This window comes from Cimex lectularius, unplaced genomic scaffold, assembly GCF_000648675.2.
Source record: "Cimex lectularius strain Harlan isolate CLEC.00 unplaced genomic scaffold, Clec_2.1 scaffold143, whole genome shotgun sequence".
NCBI lineage: Eukaryota > Metazoa > Arthropoda > Insecta > Hemiptera > Cimicidae > Cimex > Cimex lectularius.
In genome coordinates this window covers 263,676-277,013 of record NW_019392714.1, presented here as the reverse complement: position 1 = coordinate 277,013, position 13,338 = coordinate 263,676, and the positions used below count along the sequence as shown (strand labels likewise).

General features: G+C 33.8%; 2 protein-coding genes across 2 annotated transcripts in view; one reads left to right on the top strand and one right to left on the bottom strand.

Annotated features, from left to right (window-relative positions):
• Positions 1 to 6,508, bottom strand: part of LOC106672807 (basic salivary proline-rich protein 2) — an 8,824-nt gene extending 2,316 nt beyond the window's left edge. The window contains exons 1-5 of the mRNA XM_014404519.2: positions 6,402 to 6,508; positions 5,439 to 5,675; positions 5,301 to 5,377; positions 5,137 to 5,218; positions 2,061 to 2,262 (exon numbers count right to left, since the gene is read on the bottom strand). Coding sequence (XP_014260005.1) covers positions 2,061 to 2,262; positions 5,137 to 5,218; positions 5,301 to 5,377; positions 5,439 to 5,501 — 424 coding nt within the window. The 5' untranslated portion in view covers positions 5,502 to 5,675; positions 6,402 to 6,508. The remainder of the gene's footprint in view (positions 1 to 2,060; positions 2,263 to 5,136; positions 5,219 to 5,300; positions 5,378 to 5,438; positions 5,676 to 6,401) is intronic.
• On the top strand, positions 5,840 to 12,880 carry LOC106672806 (phosphorylated CTD-interacting factor 1). Its single transcript, XM_014404518.2, has 12 exons — positions 5,840 to 6,076; positions 9,470 to 9,684; positions 9,740 to 9,892; positions 9,977 to 10,101; positions 10,167 to 10,321; positions 10,397 to 10,628; positions 10,703 to 10,823; positions 10,904 to 11,045; positions 11,106 to 11,284; positions 11,353 to 11,612; positions 11,674 to 11,943; positions 12,011 to 12,880. Exons 2-12 carry the CDS (start codon positions 9,481 to 9,483, stop codon positions 12,231 to 12,233), a joined length of 2,064 nt encoding a protein of 687 aa, XP_014260004.1. The 5' UTR covers positions 5,840 to 6,076; positions 9,470 to 9,480; the 3' UTR covers positions 12,234 to 12,880.
• The last annotated feature ends 458 nt before the right edge of the window (positions 12,881 to 13,338 follow it).

Here is a 13,338-nt window from a genome sequence, read left to right as displayed (position 1 = left end):
TATATATATATATATGAATTAATGAATATTTTATGAATATAAATAGAGGGAAAATTGAAAAGGTTGTAGGTTGAGATGGGGAGTTGCTTTCCAAATGGATCAAAGTCACAATAGTTCAAGTGGTTAGAGCAGCGGCATATTGAGCCGAAGGTCGTGGGTTCGAATCTCACTCGTTACCCTAATTTTTTTCATTTCAACCAAAACCTTACATAAAAAGATTAATTAAAACTTGAAACATTAAATATTTCAAGATTTTCTGTATAGCAAACAACATTACAAAATATTGCACCAGCTTGCATCAGTTATAAAGTTACAAAACGTTTTACAGCCCAATTATTAGATTTGTATCAACACACACAGTTATGAACCACTTTCCAACAAATCTGTGATTTATGACTGTGCATACCTAACTGTTCAAAGATTCTTACTCTGGTACTCTTTTTTTCCAATCTTGGACTCTTAACAGTTTTTATGCGTCGCCAGACATTTTGAAATGGCCAACCAAGGAAGAAAAAAACCAGTAACCTATTTTTGGTCCAAAAAGGTTTTCAAATGTAATTGGGGCAACAGATGGTAGCCACATTAAAATAGGTAAACCTGAGAACGAGTCTGACATACATAAACAGAAAATGGTATTATATATCATATTATTCCATTATGTTTGGTGATCTAATTCACCAAATTACTTCTTTCAATTAATTATTCTTTTTATGTAAGATCTTGGTTGATATGAAAAAGTCAGTGTCATGATCCCGCTCATGACACTAACTTTTTCATCACCAAGGCCATAAAAAGAATATTTAATTGAAAGAGATATTATTTAATTCTATATTTCTACACAACATATATAATTTTAATAAATCTATAGTTGTGGTATTTTTCAATTTTTCCAGTTGCAAGTAGTCTGTAACCATAAACATAAACTTATATTTTTTCATTCTTTATCTTTTACAAATCATAGATGTTTTTGTGGACTTCCTTGCTCCGTTCATTCAGTATTTAGAAACTCTCCTCTTTTTCAAAATATCGAACAAAAGCTCATAGTTTTTTACTTGGGGATAGTGGCACCAATTATTAAAAAAATTATAAACCCCAGTCAGAGAATATTTAACGTGGTGTGAAGTAATTTAAAACTAAGCCAAAATTGGTACGTTATTGATATACTCAAACAAAAGTTTTGTCAATTTAAAATTGTATGTAAAATTTAAAAGAAGAAATGTATTATTATTTATGAAAATTTAAAAATTTACATTATTTCAAATTAATTTGAAATTGAAAATTTTATACATTTGTGTATATATATTATTGTATATTTGTTAAAAAATAAACACACACACACACACACACACACACACACACACCTCACATAAATCAAAACCTTAGTTAAGAGCCAAAGCGTTGGGAAACTTCTGCACATATCTCTGACTGCCAGCTCCTAATCAAATCAAACTGTTTTGATGGTCAAAAAACCAGTCACAGATCTGGCCTGAGAATATTGGAATGACCAACTGACCATTAACTCAATTGCACATTCGCACACCAGTTTGCTGATGGTTTGGATGTGTGATGGAACAAAACTATTTCTTAATCCAATAATACACGCTAAACATTTTTTAAATTAATTAATTGATTAAAAAATAAACCTTATAGTTAAGTACAAAGTTGCCAACTCAATACCTTTAGACATATTTAAAATCATGCAGAAAATATTACTTTTTGTAAATGACAACAAACATTGGATGTAAACAACAAATCTGTGAGAAGAACCATCATTTACAAAACGCAAATTTACATACTAAACCAACCAAACATTTCTATGAAAGATGAACATATAAAAAAAATTATGTCGTCACAAATTGAAACATAATTTTTTCATATATTTGCACAGGATGAAAGAATGATGCATTAGTTTAAATACTTAATTTTAACTGAGTATGCAATATTCAAAAAGTTAATTCCCAAAGCAAAATTACTCACATATATTACTAGTGAAATGTGGCGTTACTCACTCCAGCAGTTTAAAGACTCAGGAGTTGCTAAAATTGCAAAAATGTACTTACGTTGCTGAGGAGGCATGCCCTGTTGGTTTGGTGGAATCGGTGGTCGATAATTGGGCTGCTGTTGAAAAGCTGGATTTGGTGGAGCTCCCTGTTGATTTGGTGGCATCTCGTTGCCACTCTGGGGTGGCATACCTGGCCCACCAGGATGTAAACCTTGGTGATGTCCTCCCGGAGGACCCTGCGGGACTACGCCTTGTGGTGGCTAAAAATTAACAAAAACTAATTGATGCATCTATATTTAGAAAATGAAAAATGGTTCAGTTGTTCCTATATGGATTTAATAAATAATGGATAATTTGAGCAAGTGTACTTCCAGCTAAATAAATTTTTGTTGCATTTTTTTACTTACATGTGCATTCCTATAATAGGATCATGTCTGGATATTAAGGCTTATAATACACACATCAAATGCTACTTTTTTTTTACATTTTTAACTTTTGATAAAATCTCAGTGTCACATTTGATTATGCGTAGACCTGTATGTGTGGTATGGTATGGTATGGTAGAAAAGGATACTAGGAAGCGGGGTTTGCACTCCCCGGGCACTGCAGCCTTCTGGCTTATTGTACCTTCCCAGTTCCCTAGTTTAGTCAATAGACTCAATCCTTCTTCTCAGAAGCATCAAGTCATTGACTGTTATTGCTGCAATTTGGTTCCCTGTGTCTTTTTCGTACGCTAGGTTAAACCTCCATTGAGCTGTTGCTTCGCATTCGAAGATGATATGAGTGGCTGTTTCCTCCTCCTCATTACATAATCTGCAAATGGGGTCATCGCTGTATATACCCATGTTGTGTAGATGTTTTCTCAGATACCAGTGACCGGTTAGTAGTCCCACCACTCCTCTGAGTTTTGCCCTCTCCAATTGCAGCAGTGTTTTTGCCAATTTTGGTGAGGGTTGTTTCAGCATAAGTTTACTATGTCTAGCACCGCTAGAGTTTATCCACTTCTCTCTTTGTTTTGTTTGGATCCATTCTGCGATGGAGGAATCTATGTTTGTTTTTGTTATCCCAAGGATAGGTTCGGGGCCTATGTATGGTCTTGCAGATCCTCTTCTGGCCAGTTTGTCCGCCTCTTCGTTACCCAGAATTCCCCTGTGCCCTGGCACCCAAGATATCATCAGGTTGTTGTGTTCTCCCAGGTTTTGGAGATTTTGGATACATTCACTGACTAGTTTTGATGTAATTCTTTTACATGCCAGTGCTTTAATAGCTGCTTGACTGTCTGATCTTATGAGGATTTTTTTGTCAGTGTAACCTCTTTTGAGATTTTCCAGGACACAAGCATTGATGGCATGTATTTCTGCTTGAAAGACCGAAGTATACTTCCCTAATGAGTTTGATTGCTCATATTTTGGGCTTGTACAGAAAACGCCTGATCCGGTTCCTTCGTTTGTTTTGGAGCCATCCGTATACCATGTCAATGTATCTGGTGCTTTCCTGTGTTCTTCCTCTCCTTTATAGTCTGTTGAGACTTTATAGGAAGTTGTGAAGATTGTTTCCGGGATCATGTAGTCAGTCCCCATTTCTAACAATGGGTGTCTGATTTTATTGATTATGGTTGTATGCCCGAATTGTTTGGTTCCTTTCCAATTTAATTGTTTTTGGAGCCTAAATGAGCTTTTCCTAGCCTCTCCTTGTATGAATATTTCAAGTGGAGGTAGGTTTAGCAAGGTTTCTAATGCGTTTGTAGGGGTTGTTCTCATCGCCCCTGTGATACATAGGTTTGCTAATCTTTGTAAGCTGCCTAATGTTTGGGTAGCTACTTTTTGTTGAGCTTTGTTCCACCAGATTAGTGATCCGTAGGTTATTCTGGGTCTTATTACTGCCGTATATAGCCAATAGGCCATTTTCGGTTTTAGTCCCCAGGATTTGCCTAGGGTCCTTCTTGTGGTCATTAGCGATATTTTACTTTTTGCTACTGTATGTTGCAAGTGAGGATTCCAGGTTAGTTTCTTGTCAAAGATTATTCCTAGATATTTGACCTCGTTTTTTAAAAGCAGCATTTCATTATAGAAGCGTAATCCTTGTATTTCTATATTTCTTTTCTTGGTGAACGCAATTAAGGTAGTTTTTGAAGGGTTTACTTTAAGTCCCCGCTTTAAGCACCATTGTTCCACCAGGTTTAGTGCTCTTTGGGTGAGCTCTTTTAATGTTGAGTTGAATTTTCCCCTGACTAGTATGACAATGTCATCTGCATAGCCTTGGGTATAAATTCCTCTTTCATTTAGTTCACATATGAGGCTGTCCACTACCACATTCCACAGCAGAGGCGAGAGTATTCCTCCCTGCGGACACCCCCTCGCCACCACTGCTTCTACTTTTTCGTGGAACATGGAGACCTGCACTTTCCTGCTTTTTAGCATTGATTCTATCCATCTACAGCAGGTTTCGTCTGTTCCTCGCTGTTTGAGTGATGTAACCATTGCTTCGAAAGGAGTGTTGTCAAATGCTCAACGGTGTGTGTGTGACACTGTGATGTTTGATCATAGGTGAAAATTCACAGGTAAAGGAATAAATAAGTAAAATCCAGCTGAAAAAAGGGCAGTCTTGAGAGAGGCAATATCACCTCATCTGAGACTAATTGCTTCTTTTCTGTTTCTGGAACCGGTTCCCTTCTGTAAAGGCTAAAAGTGCATCTTTTTTACAGTAGATGTGATTAAAAACCAGAAACCAGTCAGCAACTGAGAAAACTGTACAATAAACTGTGCAGTTTATCATTAAAAAGATGGTCCAAATGCAGTTTTGATCTGCATGAAAACCAGTGTAAACTGCAGTTTTCACAGTTTATAGCTCAGACATGATATCACACATAACCGCATAGATAAATGGAAAGTATACAGCCTCAATAACAGTTTAGGCCTACTGCACTTGCAGCCCAACCAGACTACACAAGTAAGCCGATGGTTTAGCCTATAGTGTGCAGTGGTCCTAAACATGTAGTTATACTAAAAATTATTCGGAGACCCCCTGAAGAATTTTTTTTAAAGAAATGACTCATGAAAACATTCGTTTTCTTGACACAGCATCATCATATTTTAAGATTTTATTCTAAGAATTCGAGAAGAATGGAAACTTACGGGAAGGAGTGCTTGGATGTTTTGGTTCGCGTCTGCTATCGAAGCCAAATAAACCAAGTTTCTGTGTAAAATCTGTTGATACCTGAAAGAGTTTGATTACAGAAAGTGTGAAATAAGCTTGTGGAGTTGATTTTTTTTGTCGGTAAAGCAAGATCTCTACTCACTGCATGCATTCCTGCGCCTTCCCCTTGTTCTGGTAGTCCTGAATCGTTTGGATGAGCTGACTGTTTTCGTCGAGCATCTGTAAACGGACAACACGCTTGTCATTATCTGGAGAAGGATTTTATCAAATAAATGCGTACTTTTTGTATTTGAGCCGGGGTGGGCGGCTGCCTGGGGCCCCTCTGAACAAACGAGACGGACATTTTTGTTGATTAAACTCTATTAAAACTCTTATTGTTCGATAAAAACCATCCCTGGGTTTAAAAAGCTCACCCCAGAGAAGCGACACTCAAGTCTCAGATCGACGTTTGAGATTCATAAAGCGTTGCCAGTGCCGAACGCCTCATTTGACAACTACTAATCCAATATGAACAGAACTGCAAACAGATACCAATCGGACAATATATCAAAATAATAGATGTACATTTAAAAAATGAAGAATTCGATTTTCCCTTTAGGCAGATTCGTATTGAACATTGTATTTTGAAAATGTTCCCGTTTAAGATCATCGTGGCTTTGGCAGCCAAGTAGAGGGCCGAGTCACAAGTGTTCGTCGTTCGAGTCAAAATAGAATTAGTTGCAAATGGCGTCTCAAAGGGTTTGGGTCACTCCTTTTTTACTCTGACGTTTACTATGAATTCACGTAATTTTTTTGCATTTGACTTTTGGGTTCCGGGCAAAATCAACAACCTGAACATCCTCCGTGCAATTGCACAAAGCATTTCAACAGGTTTAAAATTGGATTTTTAATTCAATTCAACCACAAACCCACACAATTGTAAGTAAAAAAAACCGTCGTTTCGTTCAATAAACTTATTTTCAATACACCTTGAACGTTTTATTTGTTATATTCTATTTTATTTGAAAGGGAAATATGTGTTTGACCGTGTCCGATAGCATTTTTCCTTTAAAAAAGCTGACAGACTGCAACTTTTAAATGTTAATGGTTAAGGGGCATCTCCCATATTCCCATAAATTGATAATAAACTATGAGATAAACGTCTTACACGATTAATTTTTCAACATTTTTTACCGAAGTTGATACTAGTTTATAGAAAAAAAAATGTCATTACCGCCCAGTAATTCCATTTAAAAGTCTTTACCTAAAAGTAACACTTATGCTGAAAATTTTCTCCCGCTATTTTCTTCCACAATTAGAATGCGGCCGGCGTAAAAAAAAGAAGAAGATGGTCGGTTCTAAAGAATTGAACCGCCTTAGCAAGTTTTATCTCAAGAACTGAAAAGTCTGGCGTTGGCCGTGATTCATGCATTCTGAGTTCCACCACCCTTCGACCTCCCCACCCCTCTTTTCGCTTCTGTTAATCCCCCGTTGGATCCTTAACTTACTTTAAGTTTTATTTATCCATTCAATTTTAAATCCATCGAGCAATATTACATAAAATGTTAAAATTAAAAAATGTTACAATAGAAATATATATATATTTTTTTTTTAATCAGTTAATTTATTATTTACTTAGAAATTTAGTTTTACATATATACACTAACAATTTACTAGTTATTTTATAAATTATGCACTTATACATTTTTTTTAAGGCATTATCTTTTATTTATCTGATGTATAGTAAAACAATTTACAACATTCTGATGATTGGCTGCAATTAGAGTTATCATACATTTTTATATTAATGTGAAGACACTTTGTTGGGAACTCCACTGGATATACAATAATAAATTAACACTGAAGAGGACTCATGCCTTGAGATCGTAAACTTTTTGTTAAAAAAATAAAATTCCAGGCTCCAGTATATAATAACCTACAATACAAATAGTACAGTTCAAAAAATAGAAAAAAGTAAATTTTTTTTGTTATTAAAAATATAATGTAACTAGATGTCCATTGATTATAAATGTGATGTTATACCGATATTCCCCAAAATTAAATATATATATATTGCATCGTCATTATGCCTGGAGTCAACTTGATAAATGCTGATGTAAACTATCGAGCTAAGCTTCAAGACCCCTCTTCAACTTCAAATTGTAAATTTATATTAAATAAATGATTTTTTTTTAACAGTTTCACTCGTTGAACTATAACTTATATAAATAAATATGAATTAACTTTAAACAAACAAAAAAAAAAAAACAGCAAGGGGACTGCGGTGACCAAGGTATATGGATTATAGAGGGTTCTTTAAAAAAAATCATACATATGTACAAAAAAAGTCATTTCAACACAACTCTATATTGCATACACAAAAATTAAGCCGATTAAAATATTCATTTTTTTATTTATTTAAAATTTTATTCATTACTTCTTCCTATTTTTCACTCATTTTAAGCGTAGGTATATTTTATAAGAAAAATGTAGACCGACCTAACATTTCATTTTTAGTAGCAAAGGGAGGTTAGGGATTTGCTGAACAAAAAGAATAATTGAAAATTTGTGTAGTATATGTTTTTGTATGACTTTCCCTCTCACACACTCACTTACTCTCTCTCACACTCATTCACTCCACTCTGTCTATCTAATCTACCTCTCCCTTCCTCCCCTCCCCTAAAATAATGTTTCATTTCTTTTTCTTTTTTTAAACTTATTGAACTTTTGTTCAGAATACCAAAGTTTAGATTAGGTAGTTTTGAATTGAGTATTCACTATAGTTTGAAAGAAAATAATGTAAAGTAGTCTTAACTTTCTCTGAAAACTTAGAATGGGAAGTTGAACATCATGCACTGTCAGAAATTACTTATATTGTATGACTTTATAAAATACATCACCTTTTCTTTTTACACTTTCTGTTTTACTGAAAAATAGATATCATTCGAAAGGTAATTTTTTTTACATAGAATCTGCCGGTGCTATTAGAATTTTAATAATGTGTATTAAGCCGACCTGGTATCAAATCTTTTCTCACACATTTTGAGTCCTTCCATTACAAAAAAACCAAAAATTCTATCTGTGATTGATTGTAGTTAGAATAGGAAAGACTTTCAAAATGTTTGAAAAAAAGAGAACTACATTTTAAAGAAGAAAAAAAATTGTCCACCAGGTTAGCTTAACACCCCAACTTATTAAATTTCTAATAGCACCGACAGATTCTAGGTGAAAAATTACCTTTGGGACATACTTAGTTTTTACAATAGCATAGACAGTAAAAATAAAAGGTCATGTCTTTTATGAAAACAGGCATGGTTTATGGACCAAAAACCGTGAAGGCGTCTGATATGTAGAGAAAGGTTGCTCGGTGTGTCCCAGCAATTTCTTGGCTTAATTTAGAAAATGAGTAGGAATGCCACGTGTCGATAATTGTGATTGTTTACAACTACAAGTCTCTGGGTCCCCAATTCATATTGTGTGGTAACATAAGTGCTCTTCTGTATCTAATTTTTTATTTGATCATGCATTTCGTGTTAAATGTGTCACTATATTGAGTGTATTGCTTTTGTGTGTGTAGAGTGAGAGGGTTGAGGCGAATATTGAGTACTCGTATCACCCTACTTGAGTGAATGATATGTTTGTAGGAAATAATGAATTTAAGAGTAAGTGAATGTGCTTAGGGTTATTGCATGCATGGGACAATGACATAGCTGTTGAATAGTCCCATGAAAATAACTTCAGTGGGCAGCATGGACAAAACTGAATTCTGCCCCATAAAGCAGTAGGCAACTCTCATGTCTTAGTTTAGATACTACTTTACTCTTCTAGTTACTTTGTAGCAATTCAGCTAACTCTTAGGCCACAAATAGTGTTCAATATAGTTGCTATATTGATTAATATGGTACATCATTGAAAAGCAAAAGTGTATCTTTTATTTAAGGGTATATTTAGCTATACATGTAAATAGAAAAATATGTTATATTTATTTAAAAATTCCTTCCTGATTTTCATTAACGAAGAAAGAATGTTATTCATTTGTGTGATTTTACATTTTTTACGTTGGCCAAACGTATTACAACCTGATTTGTTTAATCATGCAGGAATATGTTAACATTTTCTATTTTATTTATTATGAGTTATATTGTTGATGTTAGCAAGATAAAGAAGTTTTGTTGATTACAATTTTAGTTTGGTTAGATTTCCTACTTTTCATTAAAATGTCAATTATATTTTAAAAATTGTTTATTGCAATAACTTTTTCTAAGATATCAAGTCCTCCATTTATTTTAGCTTTATTTTCCTTAATAAATTTAGTGTATCTTTGTTTTTCAGATAACGTTAAAATGAGCTGGAATAGAGTTAATGTTGGGGAGACAAATGGATTAAAAGAAGATATCCCAAGCACATCATGGGAGGTGCCTCTGACTCAACAGCACATGGTCCACGAGGCGATGCCAATCCTGGTTCCAACACCCATCAAAATACCACCTCCTGTCCCATTAGATCATGGTCAGATTGTCAACCCTCATCTCGCTCAGCCTCCACATGTAAATTTTTATTTCCCTCCAATGACAATGGCTTGTTTTAAATTTTTTTTTCCAGGGTCTTATTGCTAATTACATTGATGGTGAATTAACACCTGAACTCATCCAGCAAGGATGGAGGAAACACTGGAGTAAAAGGGAAAATAGACCTTACTTCTGGAATAAACTCACAGGCGAATCTTTTTGGGAAGTCCCAAGTATGAAGCCACAGGTTAGCGAAAGAACGTTTTTTCCAAAGTATTGTGCCAAATTTTTTTTTCATAATGTGTTATTTACGACGTATAATTTATTACAGTTTGACCCTGTGACTGATCCTTTAGGGATTGCACCGACTCCTATGCCAGCATTGCAGCAGGCTGTAAAACGAAGGTCATCTGATGAAGGTCTTGGTAGTCCTTTACCAAAAAAATTTGCTTTAGCGTATGTTTTGATTTTTCATTATAAATATTTTTCAAAAGGGTTAAATTATATTCTTGTGTTTTTAGTGGGCCATGGGATTTAGATGTACATACCAATGCAATTATTTATGAAAGAACACCTATAAACATTCCTCACCCACATCCTGTAGTAGAAATGTACCGGTGCACTCTTGCCACTAAGCTCAGAAATTGTTATCAAGAACTCTGTCATGCAAGAGAAAGTATGGGATATATTCCTATAATATTGTATAAATCATTACATTTCTAAATTAAATAATGTATTTTACTACATACAGATATAGATGCACCTAAGGATTCTTTTAACAGATGGCTTGTTGAGAGAAAAATTGTTGATACTGGCACAGATCCTCTTCTTCCAAGCCAATGCTACCCTGAAATATCCATGTCTATGTATAGGGAGATAATGAACGATATTCCAATGAAGCTTATACGACCAAAATTTACTGGTGATGCTAGAAAACAGCTTTCAAGATATGCAGAATCTGCAAAAAAACTTATTGAATCTAGGTTGGAAGTTATGAGTTTTGTCTTTCTTTCTAATTTACATAAATGACAAACTTCACTCTGTTTCTTGATAACAGGAATGCATTGCCGGAAAGTAGAAAAGTTGTTATGTGGAATGTCGAGGACACTTTTAACTGGTTGAGAAGGACTGTCGGAGGCTCATTTGATGACTTCCAAGACAGGCTTGCACATTTGAGGGTAAAATCCATTACCAAACATTTATATTTATTTTTATTGTTTAATTGCTGTATGTTTTTTGTTTTTGTTTTTTTATACAGGAACAATGCCAACCTCATCTAACAGAGACTTGTAAGGAATCAATTGAAGGCATTTGCCTTAAAATTTATCATCTTGCTTCAGACTATGCCAAGAAGGTTAAAGAAAAGCACTTAGACCTTTTGAAAGAACAAGGAATTCCAGGTATATTAACAAAATTTTATTTTATGTTGCAACATAATCAGTGGTCTATTTAATTTTTAGAGCCTAACTATCATCAAATTGAGCACTGTTCAAGGAAAGTGTGGTGTTATCCAGTTCAGTTTAGTACTCCTTGCCCGAGATTACCACAGGTTGATTTCTTTAGTGAAAGGGATCAAACAGCTCTCAGATTTCAAACAGACACTCCACTTTGTTTAAACGCTCAACACTTGCAAAAACTGGTATTTTTTCTTTACTTCTGGTGTTATTAAAAAATAATACTAATTTAATTTTTCTTAATTAAATATAGGAATTTTTGTATAAAATGAGCTGCTTTGATGACAAAAAAATGGAACTGTTCCTTCCGAGGGTCTGGATGGTCCTGAAGCGTTATAACACCTATTTAGGTGGCTCGCATTCAACTCAAACGGCTCTTCCTGTCTCAGTTTTTGAATGTTTAAATAAAGTGTTTGGGGTGACATTTGAATGCTTTGCATCCCCTCTTAATTGTTATTTTAAACAGTATTGTTCAGCTTTTCCTGATACCGACTCTTATTTTGGTTCACGAGGGTAAATATTTTTTGCTATTATGAATTTATTCAATATTGTTAATTTTATTTAATTTTTTAAGACCAATTTTGGACTTAAAAGCCGTGTCTGGTTCATTTGCTGCTAACCCTCCTTATTGTGAAGAATTGATGGAGGCAACAGTAACACATTTCGAACGTTTATTGAGCGATTCTACTGAAGCTCTATCATTCATCTTTTTTATTCCTGAATGGAGGGATCCGACATCACAAGCTCTGCTGAAGCTGGAAGCCTCGGTATTTAAAAGAAAGCAGGTTGTAGTCCCCAGCTATGAACACGAATACAGGCATGGTTTTCAACACATGTTACCGAAGTACGTTTTCTATTTGTTAATTTTAACATAAGAAATTTGTGGATGTTTAACAGCATGAATTTTATAGAACTGAGGTGAACGTGAAATCTGCCCATGGTACTGTTGTCATTTGGCTGCAAAACAATGCTGGATTCCAGTTGTGGGGGCCTGTAGAAGACAGGGTGGAATTGTTGTTAGAATCGTTTAGACCAGGACGAGAAAGGGAAAGGGACAGGATGGATCTGCGAAGTCCACAAAGAGTGGGAGGTGAAATAGTGCCTCAAACTCCAACACAAGAAAAACCAATTTAAGTAATTTAAAGTAAATTACATTCTTGTACAAAAAATATTAACGCTTGAATTTAGAAAATTTGAGGATTGTTAAGTTTTTTGATGCCAAAGTTCATTTTATCGTTAAAAGAATTTTATTTTTTGAATGAATTATCTTTGAATTTATAACATACAAATTAAGAACAACTTGCATGTTTCATTTATTCGGTGTTAATCTCATTTGAAAATCATATTAAGTTTTAAAACAAACATAAACGGCAATCTAATTCTAATTAATACTTTTTTTAATAAATTGAAACATCACTTCATTTTTTTATAGGAGTGAAGTTTAACAAAATATATACCACATATACTAATATTAATCACTTACATGCACATATCTACTGGGAGAAAAAAAATTGTGTGTGTTGTTTTGCAGTGTGAAAGAATGAAAACAATCATTGTCATAATGTTACATAAAATTTTAAAAAATAGTAAGAAGGTAAAGTTAAGTGCATGGCCTTTAAATAGTAGGAATAATAACTTAGAAGACATTCCTAACCCGTTACAAGAATATATTATTAGGGTATGATTATGGGTCCAGAATAATTTTTATTGCCTTTCAAGACTGAAAAAAAATTGTTTTTGAACCACAGATATAAAAGGTTTACATTGTACGAGGTGGGAAAGCATTCAAAATATGTACTTAAAAATTTAAAGTAGTAATTATTTTCATTAACAGTGATCTCCCAATACATATGTAATTGAATTGTTTATGTTTAATTTATTATTGAAACAGTGTTCCTAAGTTATCAGAATGTAGCAGATTTGGCAAATTTTTTATGGTTGACATTGAAATTACACATGTTATTTATGCTCTTGAACACCAAATTTTTCATAGTAGTAATTTTAGTAGGTTCTAATATATTTTATATTAAGTGTAAATATAGTTTTTATTAGTCACCATTTTTTTCTAATATATACAGTTTAAAAACGAGTGTTGTAAATATAAAATTGATTGTATATAAATAATATATTTGTTGAATATTTAATATAAACATGAAGAAAAGAAAAGTCAAAAAACAAAAAGTGCACACACAAATGAGCGTACAAAATTATATACACTTTTTTTTAAATATATTCTTCA